The following is a 17,921-nucleotide window of genomic DNA, read 5'->3' on the forward strand; positions in this document are numbered from 1 at the left end:
CCAGCTTTGATGCACCCGTACTGACCTCGCCTTCTTGATGATAGCGGGGTGAACAGGCAATAGCTTGGGTGGTTAATGTCCTTGTTGGCAATTTTGTTGGCAATTTTTCTGAGAATGAAATAGACTACAGAAATTTTTTGTGGGGTTATTGTCCTGGTGAACATTTTCCCAGTGTCTTGGAAAGTAGGTTTGGAAAGCAGGATTTCCTCTAGGATTTGCCCTGTGCTTATAGCTGTATTTAGTTTATGTTTATCTTGAAAATAATTCCCTGGTCCTTACCAATGAAAAGCATACCAATAATATGATGCAGCCACCACCAAGCTTGAAAATATGAAGAGTGGTACTCGGTGATGTGTTGTGTTGGATTTGTCCCAAACATAACGCTTTGTATTCAGAGCAAAAAGTACATTTCTTTGGCACATTTCTGCAGTATTACTTGAGTGCCTTGTTGCAAACAGGATGCATGTTTTGGAATATTTTTTCACTCTTTCATTTAGGTTAGTATTGTGGAGTAACTACAATATTGTTGATCCATCCTCAGTTTTCTCATATCACAACCATTTAACTCTGTAACTCTTTTAAAATCATCATTGACATCATGGTGAAACTGAGTTAGGAAGGACGCCTGTACCTTTGTAGTGACTGGGTGTATTGATACACCATCCATAAAAAAATTATGTTAACCACTATTATTGAACACGGAATGAGTCCATGCAACTTATTATATGATTAGTTAAGCACATTTTTACTCTTAAACTTATTTAGGCATGCCATAACAAAGGGGTTGAATACTTATTGACTCAAGATATTTCAGCTTTACATTTTTTATACATTTCTAAAATGTTCTACAAACGATATTCCAATTTGCCATTATGGGGTATTGTGTGTAGATCAGTGACACAAAATCTCAATTTAAACCATTTTAAATTCAGGCTGTAACACAACAAAATGTAGAAAAAGTAAAGGGGTGTGAATACTTTCTGAAGGCACTGTAGGTATACCAAACTTGATGTTTGAGGGTATTAAAAATATACGTTTCTTGAGACAACATGTATGGGCATAGGCAGACGTTGCAATTGGAGGATACATTTTTATTAATATTCTATAATAATATTCAATAAGCTACATCTGTCGGTACAAACTTTGATTGCGAAATAATGAAGTAACTAACTTTTGGTGGGGCGCTCCCGCACCTAAAGCACTACACACCATTGCACAAGTCCCGCCTCTGGATTGAAGAGATTTGGGGATATAAAATGAAGGAACTTTGTTAAACAGCATTTTTGAGTTCATCTCGTGAACGTCATAAACTTCACGACACGTTAATCCGCGTAGTGTTCTCGTCACTAGCAAACAAGAGAGAGCTTTTGAGTCTCACTCCTACCTCATCCTCATCTCTCGCACCTCTCTGCCCGTAGCGCCATGGCCAGCGACGATCAGCGGGGGCTACATTATGAACAAACGTTGGTAAGTTAACTTGTTGCTAGCTGAGAAACGCTTTTCTCCGTTCTCTCGATATAAAATACCATTTGAGCGTTCATCAGCTAAATTGTTGCCACTTCAATTTCACTTCGTTACACGAGTGAAAGGGCGCCAGGGTATCCTAGTGGTTAGAGTGTTGGACTAATAACCGTTAGGTTGCAAGTTCAAACCCCCGAGCTGACAAGGTACACATCTGTCTTTCTACCCCTGAACAGGCACTGTTCATAGGCCGTCATTGAAAATAAGAATTTGTTTGTTGTCCGTTACATCTGCTTGAGCCAGTGTCATTCACAATTTCGGCAAAGAGATTTGGCTATTTGTTTAACGTGTCTATAAATAAATAAAAGTTTTGGGCTCGCACCTGGACTGGTGCTTACGTTTGGTAAAATGAGAGGTCACAAGATACTTATGACATAGAGGTTTATGATTTCTCTCTCACACATATATATATATATTTTGATTAAAAGGGGTAGGCCTATTTTAAAACACTGCATTAAATGGGTCTAAGGTCGTTAAATTATTCACAATGTGCATAAGGTGAGTATTGGTAAAGTGGGGAACTTTCTGAAAATGTGCTAACAGGTGTTGTGCCGAAAATCTCCCCCTGCCAGAATCCCCCCTTCGCGTGAACGCGCACACACTCAATTCTTCATTGCTGCGATTTTCTTGCAAGTATAGAGTTCTGCTCTTCAGTCCGTTGTCAGTTTAGCCTACATTTAACTGATCTTAGTAGCAGAAAGCATTTTTATTTGTGTCCTTCAAGGCAGCTGTCAATGATCACGTCAGACTGCGCTTCATATAAAAATGTTTTTATGGCGTTTTGGATCGCGGGGAGGCACTAGTAATGTCTGCAGTTTTCGGTTTGGCTATTTGTTTAACGTGTCTATAATACATCTATAATACATAATACATCTCTTTGCCAAAATTCCTTATCTCTCCCATTTCTTATTCGACTAGTAGTTGTTCTGAAATGTTTATTGCTTGCCAACATTTTACTCTCTCTATGTTTAACACACATACATAGAGTATTAATTTCAGTTGCCTACGTGAAGTTTGTTCTATAGAAAGTATTTGACTGATGTGTGCCACAGAAAGTATTTGAGCGACGATCAGCGGGGGGCTACGTTTATTCTATAGAAAGTATTTGACCCTGATGTGTGCCACAGAGAGTATTTGACTCTAGTGACAAAATTAAGGAAATTAGAAGGAGGGGTGGTGGGTCGGCAATGCCATTTTCTTGTCTCCCCCCCCCCCCCCCTTCTATCTTGAGACTGCAAGACCTGGCACACATCATAATCATTTTGGTAGCTCACACCAGTAGTGTGTGCCACAGAAAGTATTTGACTCGAGCCACAAAATGAAGGAAATCTGAAGGGCAGGGGAGAGGTTTTTGGCGCAACACTGACCTTACAGAATCATTGCATTGTCATAACCCCCATCATGATACCGTTCTAAATATCTTAAGAACTCTACTTTACTTAACAAAAAACTTTTGGGGCCGCCCACACTGGTATTTTGAGACACTTTGATTGGCAAAGTGGGACACTTCATTCTTTATTGTAAAGAAGGATACATTAGAGAGTATATGAGTCATTTCCATATTTTTATGATAAACTTCAATTATTCACACATATGAAATGTATTAAAACATTCTTTAGGCATTTTTGTAGAACATTAAGCATGATAATTTATTATTATTACAATTATGATTATTATTATTATGATGACTATTATTATCATCATCATACTTGATTATAAGTATATGATGTAGCCTATACAGTGCATTCTGAAGGTAATCTAATGATGTACGATGATTTAAATGCCATTTCTTTGAAGTTTGGCAACTTCATATAATAATTTAACATTATACGTCAATATAATGTGCTTTTGAAAATATTCAGACCCGTTGACATTTTCCACATTTTGTTACGCTTTATTCCAAAAATGTTTATTTTTATTTTTAAATTCTCATCAACCTACACACAATACCCCATAATGACAAAGCAAAAACATGTTTTTTGCAAATGTATAAAAAAATAAATATATATATCTTATTTACATAAGTATTGAGACCCTTTGGAATGAGACTCGAAATTAATAATCCTAGATTCAGATCATTCAGGCGAGAAAAAACATCACCCACATTTTTTTATTTTTTATTTAACCTTTACTTAACTAGGCAAGTCAGATAGGCCAGTCGTGTGAAACTCATCATCATGCAATCGGTCAGACAAGTGAAAATTATGGTCAGTAAAGAAAACTTTAAGCTTGTCTCTCAATTTAAAAAAAATATGTCAATACTTTGCCCCTTGATAACCAGCGCACTTCTGTATGTTGTAAAAGCATTACATGGTCGCTGCCCATATCATTGCATAATATAGAAAATAGACGCGACTTCAAGGGCCTTGCTCTAACAAATTTAACCATTTTCACTGTATTGTCCAAAATGTCTTTCAAGCTGTCAGGCATTCCCTTGGCAGCAAGAGCCTCTCGGTGGATGCTGGAGTGTACCCAAGTGGCGTCAGAGAAACTGCTTGCATGCGCGTTACCACTCCACTATATCTCCCTATTGTGGTTTTTGCTCTGTCAGTAGAGATACCAATACACCTTGACCACCAAAGTCCATTACTTTAAAAATATCCTCTCATGTTGTCCTGGTTTCCAGTGGTTTGCAGAAGAGGATGTCTTCCTTAATTGACACCCCATAAACGTAACAGACATATTCCAGGAGCTGTGCCAGGCCGCCATGTCTGTTGACTCATCCAGCTGTAACGCATATACTTCACTGGCTTGTATGCGAAGCAGTAATTGTTTCAAAACATCTCCTGCCTTGTCACTGATGCGTAGTGAAATAGTGTTGTTTGATGAAGGCATTGTCTGTATAGTTTTTTTTGTCCTTTTCCCCCAGCATTGTCCCAGTCATATCCACGGCAGCAGGAAGAATTAAGTCCTCCATAATAGTATGAGGCTTGCCTGTCTGTAACGTGTGTGCTGGGAGTGGTGACCTAGAGGCCGGAGAGGGAGCACACGTCTTAGCCACTCGGTAGCTCACCATATAAGATGCTTCTAGAACCTTCTTATTAATGGTATCTGTTACTTTTATACATGTCTAACTACTCGAAGGTCGTCTTTATCCTCGCTCCAAACACTCTGTGGCTTATTTTTCAAATTTTCATGTTTTGTTTCTAAATGTCTGTGCAAGAGTGAAGGTTTCCTGTGAGAGAGTAACGGTTAATGTGACTGGATGTTAATTATTTGACTAGGCTACCTGTATTTGACATTGTGTTGTTATTTCGCTGAACATTAGATGGTTTAATTTTAATTTTGGCAGTGAAACGAAGCTACTCATGCGAGAGAGAAAAACTCACCCATATGTACAGCCCCGTTGGAAAATGTAAATGTAATGTTTGAAAATGTGAAGATAATAAAAAATAAAAAGTGAAATGTGAATCACATTTTTATATGGCTTACCTCCGACGGCATTGCTACCCCAGTTTGGGAATACCTGTTCCAAAAGGACAACCATCTCTGCAGCACTCCAATCAGGCCTTTATGGTAGAGTGGATAGACAGAAGCCACTCCTTAGTACACAAACATACTGCTCATCATATATCTGCTGCAGAGGGACAAAAGAGAGCCATGAGAAAGCGAGTTTTGATCAGTCATGGAAATAAAAGTGCAGAAAACAAATTGGCTACCTATTTAAAAAGAAGATGGAGAACAAGCTATGAAGGAAAAATACTGGAGTTTTGGTGCAGGTACAACAACCTAGTGCAAAAATAATATTGCGATATTATATTTCGTAAAACATTATATTTCGGTATGTAACTATATCGATTCCCCCCCATCACTACTCTTCCTCCCCCTCTCTCATATATCCTACCTGTTGTTCTGGCTGATACAGTCCTATACACTGTAGATAGGGTCAGTTGTTCTGGCTGATACAGTCCTATACACTGTAGATAGGGTCAGTTGTTCTGGCTGATACAGTACTATACATGGACCATATACATAGACCATACTTAGACTGTCATTGCAATGTGCCGTTGGGACCCATTCATTCAACAAGATGTCTAGAAATGTCCTCTACAGTATGTGTAAGTAAACTAGTGTTGTAGTAGGTAGGGTTGTCTAGTGTGAGACCCAGTCCTTGCTGTAAGAACATGGCATGTCTTGTATATGTTTGTGTGTGTGTGTTACCTACTGCTCTCCCTTAACCCTTTCTGTGTGTTCTTCCAGATGTATGGTCGCTACACACAGGAGTTGGTACTGCTCTCCCTTAACCCTGTCTGTGTGTTCTTCCAGATGTATGGTCGCTACACACAGGAGTTGGTACTGCTCTCCCTTAACCCTTTCTGTGTGTTCTTCCAGATGTATGGTCGCTACACACAGGAGTTGGGGGCGTATGCTAAAGAAGAGGCAGCTCGCCTGAGGGAGGAGGGGGTGCGGAGGCGCTCGGTCACAGAACGCTCACGCTCCCTGGAACTTTTGGAGAATGACAAGGGCTGCTGCGCCAAGTGTCGCAGTGAGTACTGACCAATACTGACCACTCAAGCTGGACATACTGTAACCAGACCATGTTCTCTGACCAGGTCTCTCTCTGTCTCTCTTTATTACTGTGAAACAAGTCTCACTTCACATAAACTTTGCCAGATACCATGTAGTTACATTGTTACTAACATAAATAAACTGGAGTGTATGTAAGGTGGGATTTGGGAGGGAGTGTTTTTGAGTGTTTGTGCAGTCAGTGTGTGTGTGTGTTGATGTTTATTTGCTAGTACAGTGTTTGTGGTGTGTGCCACCTCATTCTGTTTACTGTTGATGGTGATAATAATGATGAATATGTTTGTTTTTGGTAGACTGAACAGCCTGTTAACTAGAAATAGACTGCACGTGTACAAAACATTATGAACACCTGCTCTTTCCATGACATAGACTGACCAGCTGTATTCAGGTGGAAGCTATGATCTCTTATTGATATCACCTGTTCAATCCACTTCAATCAGGCTAAAGAAGGATTTTTAAGCCTTGATGCAATTGAGACATGGACTGCGTATATGTGCCAATAAAATGGTGAATTAGCAAGACAAAATATTTAAGTGCCTTTGAATGGTAGTAGGTGCCAGGCGCACCAATGTGTGTTAAGAACTGCAAATCTGCTGGGGTTTTCACACTCAACAGTTTGCTGTGTGTGACAAGAATGGTCCACCCCCCTAGAAGAATTGCCCAGCAGTGGGAGCGAAGTTGTAATGGGCGGAGTCAGAGCACACTGCCCAGACCAGAGCTCCACTGCAGTTCACATTTCTCTAGCAAGCCTGAGAATACTTGATGATACAGTAGTTGATGGAAACAACCATAGCCCTAACCTTAACCACTCACTATTCAGACCCATAATGACAAAGTGAAAACAGGTTTTTAGAATTTTTTGCAAATGTATTAAAAATAAAAAACAAAATACATTATTTACATAAGTATTCAGACCCTTTGCTATGAGACTTGAAATTGAGCGCAGGTGCATCCTGTTTCCATTGATCATCTGTGACAGGTTTATACAACTTAACCACCTGTGGTAAATTCAATTGATTGGACATGATTGGGAAAGGCACACACCTGTCTATATAAGGTCCATAGTTGACAGTGCATGTTTGAGCAAAAACCAAGCCATGAGGTCGAAGGAATTGTCCGTAGAGCTCCAAGACAGTATTGTGTCGAGACACAGATCTGGGGAAGGGTACCAAAAAATGTCTGCAGCATTGAAGGTCCCCAAGAACCCAATGGCCTCCATCATTCTTAAATGGAAGAAGTTTGTAACCACCAAGGCTCTTCCTAGAGCTGGCTGCCCCCAGGACACCTACACCACCCGATGTTACAGGAAGGCCATAAAGATCATCAAGGACATAAACCACCCGAGCCACTGCCTGTTCACCCCGCTATCATCCAGAAGGCGAGGTCAGTACAGGTGCATCAAAGCTGGGACCGAGAGACTGAAAACAGCTTCTATCTCAAGGCCATCAGACTGTTAAACAGCCACCACTAACATTGAGTGGCTGCTGCCAACACACTGACACTGACTCAACTCCAGCCACTTTAATAATGGGAATTGATGGGAAATGATGTAAATATATCACTAGCCACTTTAAACAATGCTACCTTATATAATGTTACTTACCCTACATTATTCATCTCATATGCATACGTATATACTGTACTCTATATCATCGACTGCATCCTTAGGTAATACATGTATCACTAGCCACTTTAACTATGCCACTTTGTTTACATACTCATCTCATATGTATATACTGTACTCAATACCATCTACTGTATCTTGCCTATGCTGCTCTGTACCATCACTCATTCATATATCCTTATGTACATATTCTTTATCCCCTTACACTGTGTATAAGACAGTAGTTTAGGAATTGTTAGTTAGATTACTTGTTGGTTAGTACTGCATTGTCGGAACTAGAAGCACAAGCATTTCGCTACACTCGCATTAACATCTGCTAACCATGTGTATGTGACAAATAAAATTTGATTTTGATTTTGATTTTGACCAAACTGAGCAATCGGGGGAGAAGGGTCTTGGTCAAGGATGTGGAGATGGGAGAAACTTCCAGAAGGACAACCATCTCTGCAGCACTCCACCAATCAGGCCTTTATGGTAGACTGACCAGACGGAAGCCACTCCTCAGTAAAAAGCACATGGCAGCCTGCTTAGAGTTTGGCAAAAGAAACCTTAAGACTCTCAGACCATGAGAAACAAGATTCTCTGGTCTGATGAAACCAAGATGGAACACTTTGGCCTGAATGCCAAGCGTCACGTCTGGAGGAAACCTGGCACCATCCCTACAGTGAAGTATGGTGGTAGCATCATCATGCTTTGGGGATGTTTTTGAGTGTCAGGGACTGATGCAAAGATTAATAGAGCACAGTTCTGTGAGATCCTTGATGAAAACATACTCCAGAGCACTCAGGACCTCAGACTGGGGCATAGGTTCACCTTCCAACAGGACAGAGACCCTAAGCACACAGCCAAGACAACGCAGGAGTGGCTTCGGGACAAGTCTCTGAATGTCCTTGAGTGGCCCAGCTAGAGCCCACACTTGAACCTGATCGAACATCTCAGGAGAGACCTGAAAAGACCTGTGCAGCGACGCTCCCCATCCAACCTGACAGAGCTTGAGAGGATCTGCAGAGAAGAATGGGAAAAACTCCCCAAATATAGGTGTGCCAAGTGTCACGTATACTCCCTCTCCGGCCTCAAGGTCATCAGGCTGCTGATTTAACCCGCACACCTGTCACCATCGTCAAGCGCACCAGCACCTCATGAGACTCATCTGGAATCCATCACCTCCTTGATTATCTTCCCTATATCTGTCACTCCCCTTTGGTTCTTTCCTCAGGTGTTATTGACTCTGTTTCATGTTGGTGCGTTTTTTGTGTTTCGTGTTTATTGTTTAGTTTATTTATTAAAACACTCACTCCGTGTACTTGCTTCCCGACTCTCAGCGCACTCGTTACACCAAGCTTGTAGTGTCATACCCAAGACGACTCGAGGCTGTAATCGTTGGGTGCTTCAACAAAGTAATGAGTAAAAATGGTCTGAATAATTATGTACATGTAATATTTATTTAAAAAAAAGAAATATCTGCTAAAAATTCTAAAACACGGTTTTTGCTTCGTCATTATGTGTTATTGTGTAGATGAGATTTTTTTCTTTATTTAATCCATTTTAGAATAAGGCTGTAACCTAACAAAATGTGGAAAAAGTCAAGGGGTCTGAATACTTTCTGAAGGCACTGTACACCACTCTATGGAAAGATGAGACTCTCATGAACACGATGGTGTTCTCCGTTTTGCTCCCACAAGCGCCACAAGTCAGTACCGCCGAAGTCAGTACCGCCGATCTGCCAACTTCTGTCTGTAGCGACCAAACAGTTTGGGCTACACACTAAATGACCCCTCTGTGGAAAGGTGAGACCCTCACAACCACGTACATGTCAGTAGATGTTTTGCTCTAGGATGCACACAAGCCTCACGAGACTCGTCTGAAGGTTGCCCTGTACCAGTTAAAAATTAACGAAAATGTATATAGAAGTAGTTTAGGGCAAATTTTTTGGTTGATAAATATGGGTAAAAAAATTACAAAAATCCTGATCTTTCTTATGTCTTTCAGATATTTATTTATTTTATTTTTATTTCACCTTTATTTAACCGCGTAGGCAAGTTGAGAACAAGTTCTCATTTACAATTGCGACCTGGCCAAGATAAAGCAAAGCAGTTCGACACATACAACAACACAGAGTTACACATGGAGTAAAACAAACATACAGTCAATAATACAGTATAAACAAGTCTATATACGATGTGAGCAAATGAGGTGAGATAAGGGAGGTAAAAAAGGCCATGGTGGCAAAGTAAATACAATATAGCAAGTAAAATACTGGAATGGTAGATTTGCAGTGGAAGTATGTGCAAAGTAGAAATAAAAATAATGGGGTGCAAATGAGCAAAATAAATAAAAAAATACAGTAGGGAGAGAGGTAGTTGTTTGGGCTAAATTATAGGTGGGCTATGTCAGGACCCGGTTTCGAACCTGGGTCTCCGGAGTGAGAAACAGTCACTTAACCAACTGAGCCACGAATAGTCAGCAGAACCCAGAAGATGAGGCAGACACAGCAGTACTTAAGACGGTGTATTTAATAAAGAAAAAATCCTTAAATACAAAAAATGGCAAATCCAAAAGGTGGTAGGATAAGCACAAAAAGGCCTCAAAAGAAACTCACAAAAAATAAACAAAAACAAAAAACAGAATACCACAAGAGCGTCACCCGGAATCGACAAGAGTACACAGAACACTAGGGCAGGGTGCTAACATACAAACACAGAGCACAGAACTGAGGGAAACTAAGGGTTTAAATACAATTAGAGGAAACGAGGCACAGGTGCAAATAATTAATGGGGATCAAGGGAAAAAGATAAGGACAAAAAGCACAATGGGGGCATCTACTGACCAAAACCCGGAACAACCCTGGCCAAATCCTGACAGGCTATGTACAGGTGCAGTAATCTGTGAGCTGCTCTGACAGTTCGTGCTTAAAGCTAGTGAGGGAGATAAGTGTTTCCAGTTTCAGAGATTTTTGTAGTTTGTTCCAGTCAGTGGCAGCAGAGAACTGGAAGGAGAGGCGGCCAAAGAAAGAATTGGTTTTGGGGGTGACTAGAGAGATATACCTGCTGGAGTGTGTGCTACAGGTGGGAGATGCTATGGTGACCAGCGAGCTGAGATAAGGGGGGACTTTACCTAGCAGGGTCTTGTAGATGACATGGAGCCAGTGGGTTTGGCGAAGAGTATGAAGCGAGGTCCAGCCAACGAGAGTGTACAGGTCGCAATGGTGGGTAGTATATGGGGCTTTGGTGACAAATCGGATTGCACTGTGATAGACTGCATCCAATTTGTTGAGTAGGGTATTGGAGGCTATTTTGTAAATGAAATCCCCGAAGTCGAGGATTGGTAGGATGGTCAGTTTTACAAGGGTATGTTTGGCAGCATGAGTGAAGGATGCTTTGTTGCGAAATAGGAAGCCAATTCTAGATTTAACTTTGGATTGGAGATGTTTGATGTGGGTCTGGAAGGAGAGTTTACAGTCTAACCAGACACCTAGGTATTTGTAGTTGTCCACGTATTCTAAGTCAGAGCCGTCCAGAGTAGTGATGTTGGACAGGCGGACAGGTGCAGGCAGCGATCGGTTGAAGAGCATGCATTTAGTTTTACTTGTATTTAAGAGCAATTGGAGGCCACGGAAGGAGAGTTGTATGGCATTGAAGCTTGCCTGGAGGGTTGTTAACACAGTGTCCAAAGAAGGGCCAGAAGTATACAGAATGGTGTCGTCTGCGTAGAGGTGGATCAGAGACTCACCAGCAGCAAGAGCGACATCATTGATGTATACAGAGAAGAGAGTCGGTCTAATAATTTAACCCTGTGGCACCCCCATAGAGACTGCCAGAGGTCCGGACAGCAGACCCTCCGATTTGACACACTGAACTCTATCAGAGAAATAGTTGGTGAACCAGGCGAGGCAATTATTTGAGAAACCAAGGCTGTCGAGTCTGCCGATGAGGATGTGGTGATTGACAGAGTCGAAAACCTTGGCCAGATCAATGAATATGGCTGCACAGTAATGTTTCTTATCGATGGCGGTTAAGATATCGTTTAGGACCTTGAGCGTGGCTGAGGTGCACCCATGACCAGCTCTGAAACCAGATTGCATAGCAGAGAAGGTATGGTGAGATTCAAAATGGTCGGTAATCTGTTTGTTGACTTGGCTTTCGAAGACCTTAGAAAGGCAGGGTAGGATAGATATAGGTCTGTAGCAGTTTGGGTCAAGAGTGTCCCCCCCTTTGAAGAGGGGGATGACCGCAGCTGCTTTCCAATCTTTGGGAATCTCAGACGACACGAAAGAGAGGTTGAACAGGCTAGTAATAGGGGTGGCAACAATTTCGGAAAATAATTTTAGAAAGAAAGGGTCCAGATTGTCTAGCCCAGCTGATTTGTAGGGGTCCAGAATTTGCAGCTCTTTCAGTACATCAGCTGACTGGATTTGGGAGAAGGAGAAATGGGGAAGGCTTGGGCGAGTTGCTGTGGGGGTGCAGTGCTGTTGACAGGGGGAGGAGTAGCCTTGTGGAAAGCATGGCCAGCCGTAGAAAAATGCTTATTGAAATTCTCAATTATGGTGAATTTATCAGTGGTGACGGTGTTTCCTATCTTCAGTGCAGTGGGCAGCTGGGGGGAGGTGTTCTTATTCTCCATGGACTTTACAGTGTCCCAGAACTTTTTTGAGTTAGTGTTGCAGGAAGCAAATTTCTGCATGAAAAAGCTAGCCTTGGATTTTCTAACTGCCTGTGTATAATGGTTTCTAGCTTCCCTGAACAGCTGCATATCACAGGGGCTGTTCGATGCTAATGCAGAACGCCATAGGATGTTTTTGTGTTGGTTAGGGGCAGTCAGGTCTGGGGAGAACCAAGGGCTATATCTGTTCATGGTTCTAAATTTCTTGAATGGGGCATGCTTATTTAAGATGGTTAGGAAGGCATTTTAAAAACATACCCAGGCATCCTCTACTAACGGGATGAGATCAATATCCTTCCAGGATACCCCGGCCAGGTCGATTAGAAAAGCCTGCTCGCTGAAGTGTTTCAGGGAGCGTTTGACAGTGATGAGTGGAGGTCGTTTGACCGCTGACCCATTACGAATGCAGGCAGTGAGGCAGTGATCGCTGAGATCTTGGTTGAAGACAGCAGAGGTGTATTTAGAGGGCAAGTTGGTTAGGATGATATCTAGGAGGGTGCCCATGTTTAAGGCTTTGGGGAGGTACCTGGTAGGTTCATTGATAATTTGTGTGAGATTGAGGGCATCAAGTTTAGATTGTAGGATGGCTGGGGTGTTAAGCATGTTCCAGTTTAGGTCGCCTAGCAGCACGAGCTATTGAAGATAGATGGGGGGCAATCAGTTCACATATGGTGTCCAGAGCACAGCTGGGGGCAGAGGGTGGTCTATAGCAGGGGGCAACGGTGAGAGACTTGTTTTTAGAGAGGTGGATTTTTAAAAGTAGAAGTTCAAATTGTTTGGGAACAGATCTGGATTGTAGGACAGAACTCTGCAGGCTATCTTTGCAGTAGATTGCAACACCGCCCACCTTTGGCAGTTCTATCTTGTCTGAAAATGTTGTCGTTTGGGATGAACATTTCAGAATTTTTGGTGGTCTTCCTAAGCCAGGATTCAGACACAGCTAGAACACGGGTTGGCAGAGTGTGCTAAAGCAGTGAATAGAACAAACTTAGGGAGGAGGCTTCTAATGTTAACATGCATGAAACCAAGGCTATTAAGGTTACTGAAGTCATCAAAAGAGAGCGCCTGGGGAATAGGAGTGGAGCTAGGCACTGTAGGGCCTGGATTCACCTCTACATCGCCAGCGGAACAGAGGAGGAGTAGAATAAGGGTGCGGCTAAAAGCAATAAGAATTGGTCTACGAGAACGTCTGGAACAGAGAGTAAAGGGAGGTTTCGGGGGGTGATAAAATAGCTTCAAGGTATAATGTACAGACAAAGGTATGGTAGGATGTGAATACAATGGAGGTAAACCTAGGTATTGAGTGATGAAGAGAGAGATATTGTCTCTAGAAACATCATTGAAACCAGGAGATGTCATCGCATGTGTGGGTGGTGGAACTAATAGGTTGGATAAGGTATAGTGAGCAGGACTAGAGGCTCTACAGTGAAATAAGCCAATAAACACTAGCCAGAACAGCAATGGACAAGGCATATTGACATTAAGGAAAGGCATGTTTAGTTGAGTGATCAAAAGGGTCCAGTGAGTAGAGAGGTTGGTTGGGGTCACGGCGATTTAGACAGCTAGCCGGGCCATCGGTAGCAAGCTAGCATAGGATGGAGGTCTGTTATTAGCCACCTTGTGCGTTTCAGTCGGTAGGATTAGTGGGGTTCCGTGTGGTAGAAGGGATAAATCCAAATCACACAAAAAAAACAAGAGGCCCAAGAAAAAATAAATAAAAAATAAATAAATTGCCCGATAGGTCTATTCAGATAGCAGCCGATAAGACAGCTAACGGTTAGCGGGCCACAGATGGGCGTTCAGGTAACGTCGCGACGGAGGAGCCAGCCGGATAACTCCTTCGGGTAGATAACGTCGGTAGTCCAGTTGTGAAGGCCTGGTGGGGCTCCGCGTTGGCAGTAAAAACGGGTCCGGATAGGTGATTGTAGCCCAGGAGTGATTGATGGAACTCTTCAGCTTGCTAGCTCCGGAATAATTGATGTTTGCTCCGTAATCCACGAAAGCCGATAGTATGAATGTCCAGAGTTAGCGTTTGAAATCCAGGGACATGGAGAGAAAAATAGGTCCAGTATGTTCCGTTCTGAGCCGCGCCGTACAAAACTGGCGATAGACTTTCGAGCCAAAGGATCGCTGATGACCACAAACTATGGTTAGCTGAATACTAACGATTAGCCAGTAAAGAAGCTAACTAGCTTCTGATTAGCTTCTGGCTAGCTTCTGACTAGCTTCTATGGAGGATTACAGATTTGAGGTAAATAATATTTTTTTATTTTTATAAATATAAATTGGTGAGGCGGGTTGCAGGAGAGTGTTTTGAAGATGAGTTTATGGAAAATAAAAATATATATATAAAAAGGTATGCGAAAAAAGTTGTAAATATATATATACGGGACACGACAAGACGAGGACAAAAGACGTCTGAACTGCTATTCCATCTTGGAACCAATCATATAGGACAGACATTTTAAAACAAACTTCCTTCTGATTTTCCATGTATGAATCAGTTATTTGTATGTGCTAATAGCAGGTCAAATTCAATGTTTCTGTCAGGACCCAGTTACGAACCCGGGTCTCCGGAGTGAGAAACAGTCACTTAACCAACTGAGCCACGAATAGTCAGCAGAACCCAGAAGATGAGGCAGACACAGCAGTACTTGAGACGGTGTATTTAATAAAGTAAAAAGTGAAGTCCTTCAGGAAAACATGTAACTCCACAACCTCAAAAGGAATTCCACAAGAACAAGGTAATCCACAAGGTAATCCTCCAAGACAAAAAGGTAAATCCACAAGGTGGTAGGTATAGCATAAAAAACCTCAAAAGACACTCAAAAAATAAATAAACAAGAACAAAAAACAGAATTCCACAAGAGCGTCCACCGGGATCAACAAGAGTTCACAAAATACTAGGGCTGGGTGCTAACATACAAACACAGAGCAAAGAACTGAGGGAAACTAAGGGTTTAAATACAATCAGGGGAAAACGAGGCACAGGTGCAAATAATAATGGGGATCAAGGGAAAGCAAAAGGTCAAAAAGCACAATGGGGGCATCTAGTGACCAAAAACCGGAACAACCCTGGCCAAATCCTGACAGTTTCATCAAATTATAATTTTTTCTTATACCTAAAGGGGTCCTCAAAATCAAATAGCTAAATGATCGTTGGCATAACCATCTTTAAAAAATACATATGTTAGCTTAGTAGAATCGTTTGCCCATTATTAATTTCAAAATGATTCAAGTTCTGTGAAATTGGTTGTTGACCATTGCTAGACAACTATTTTCAGGTCCTGCCATAGATTTTCAAGCAGATATAAGTCATAACTGTAACTCAGCCACTAAGGAACATTCACCTTCTTCTTGGTAATCAACTCCATTGAAGATTTAGTCTTATGTTTTAGGTTATTGTCCTGCTGATGTTTAATATAACAAAGGAAACACGAATCAATACAAAAACAATAAACGTGACGTGAAAACCGAAACAGCCTAAACTGGTGCAAACTAACACAGGAACAGGAACAATCACCCACAAAACCCAACACCAAACAGGCTACCTAAATATGGTTCCCAATCAGAGACAATGACTCACACCTGCCTCTGATTGAGAACCATATCAGGCCAAACATAGAACTAGACAAACTAGACATGAAACATAGAATGCCCACTCATATCACACCCTGACCAAACAAAACATAGAAACATACAAAGCAAACTATGGTCAGGGTGTGACAGCTGAAGAGTGAATTCATCTCCCAGTGTCTGTTGGAAAGCAGACTGAACCAGGTTTTCCTCTAGGATTTTGCTTGTGCTTAGCTCTATTCCACTTCTTTTTTATCCCGAAAAACTCCTCAGTCCTTAACGATTACAAGCATACCCTTAACATGATGCAGCCACCACCATGCTTCAAAATATAGAGAGTGTTGCTCAGCAATGTGTTGTATTGGATTTGCCCCAAACATAACACTTTATATTCAGGACAAAAAGTGAATTGCTTTGTCACATTCTTTGCAGTATTACTTTAGTGTCTTGTTGCAGTGACTTAGAATATTTGTTTTCTGTGCAGGCTTCTTTATTTTCACTCTGTCAATTAGTTTAGTATTGTGCAGTAACTACAGTGTTGTTGATCCAGTCTCAGTTTTCTCCTATCACAGCCATTAAACGCTGTAACTGTTTTATTAAAGTCACCATTGGCCTCATGATGAAATCCCTACACCATTTCCTTCCTTTCTGGCAACTGAGATAAGAGGGGACTGGTTGTATTGATTAGATGTCGATCAATTGTGATTTTTTTCATCGCCGTTACCGATTATTGGAGGACCAAAAAAGCCGATACCGATTAATCTGACAATTCTTTTATTTATTTCTTTGTAATAATGACAATTACAACAATACTGAATGAACACTTATTTTAACTTAATATAATACACCAATAAAATCAATTTAGCCTCAAGTAAATAATGAAACATGTTCAATTTGGTTTAAATAATGCAAAAACAAAGTGTTGGAGAAGAAAGTAAAAGTGCAATATGTGCTATGTAAGAAAGCTAACTTTCAGTTCCTTGCTCAGAATATGAGAACATATGAAAGCTGGTGGTTCCTTTTAACATGAGTCTTCAAAATTCCCGGGTAAGAAGTTTTAGGTTGTAGTTATTATAGGAATTCTAGGACTATTTCCCTCTATACCATTTGTATTTCATTATCCTTTGACTATTAGATGTTCTTATAGGCACTTTAGTATTGCCAGTGTAACAGTATAGCTTCCGTTCCTCTCCTTGCTCCTCCCTGGGCTTGAACCAGCAACACAATGACAACAGCCACCATCGAAGCAGCGTTACCCATGCTGAGCAAGGGGAACAACTACTAGAAGGCTCAGAGCGAGTGACGTTTGAAACGCTATTAGCGTGCGCTAACTAGCTAGCCATTTCACTTCGGTTACACCAGCCTTATCTCGGGAGTTGATAGGCTTGAAGTCATAAACAGCGCAATGCTTGACGCACAACGAAGAGCTGCTGGCAAAACGCACGAAAGTGCCGTTTGAATTAATGTTTACGCGCCTGCTTCTGCCTACCACCGCTCAGTCAGATACTTAGATACTTGTATGCTTGCATGCTCGGTCAGATTATATGCAACGGAGGACACGCTAGATAATATCTAGTAATATCATCAACCATGTGAAGTTAACTAGCGATTATGATTGATTGTTTTTTATAAGATAAGTTTAATGCTAGCTAGCAACTTACCTTGGCTTACTGCATTCGCGTAACAGGCAGTCTCCTTGTGGAGTGCAACGAGAGAGAGCCAGGTCGTTATTGCGTTGGACTAGTTAACTGTAAGGTTGCAAGATTGGATTCCCCGAGCTGACAAGGTGAAAATCTGTCATTCTGCTCCTGAACGGGGCAGTTAACCCACTGTTCCTAGGCCGTCATTGAAAGTAAGAATGTGTTCTTAACTGACTTGCCTAGTTAAATAAAGGTAGAATTTTTTTTAAGCGTCTACATCGACGGCCAAAAATACAGATTTCCGATTGTTATGAAAACTTGAAATCGGCCCTAATTAATCTTCCATTCGAACAATTGGTCAACCTCTAGTATTG

General features: G+C 41.4%; 1 protein-coding gene across 1 annotated transcript in view; it reads left to right on the forward strand.

Annotated features, from left to right (window-relative positions):
• The first annotated feature begins 1,273 nt into the window (after positions 1–1,273).
• The window catches only part of LOC135546591 (chloride channel protein 2-like), an 86,030-nt gene continuing 69,382 nt past the window's right edge, over positions 1,274–17,921 (forward strand). Inside the window, exons 1-2 of the mRNA XM_064975153.1 lie at positions 1,274–1,467; positions 5,854–6,007. Of these exons, the coding sequence (XP_064831225.1) occupies positions 1,423–1,467; positions 5,854–6,007 (199 nt within the window). The 5' untranslated portion in view covers positions 1,274–1,422. The remainder of the gene's footprint in view (positions 1,468–5,853; positions 6,008–17,921) is intronic.

This window comes from Oncorhynchus masou, chromosome 9 (assembly GCF_036934945.1).
Source record: "Oncorhynchus masou masou isolate Uvic2021 chromosome 9, UVic_Omas_1.1, whole genome shotgun sequence".
In the NCBI taxonomy this organism is placed as follows: domain Eukaryota; kingdom Metazoa; phylum Chordata; class Actinopteri; order Salmoniformes; family Salmonidae; genus Oncorhynchus; species Oncorhynchus masou.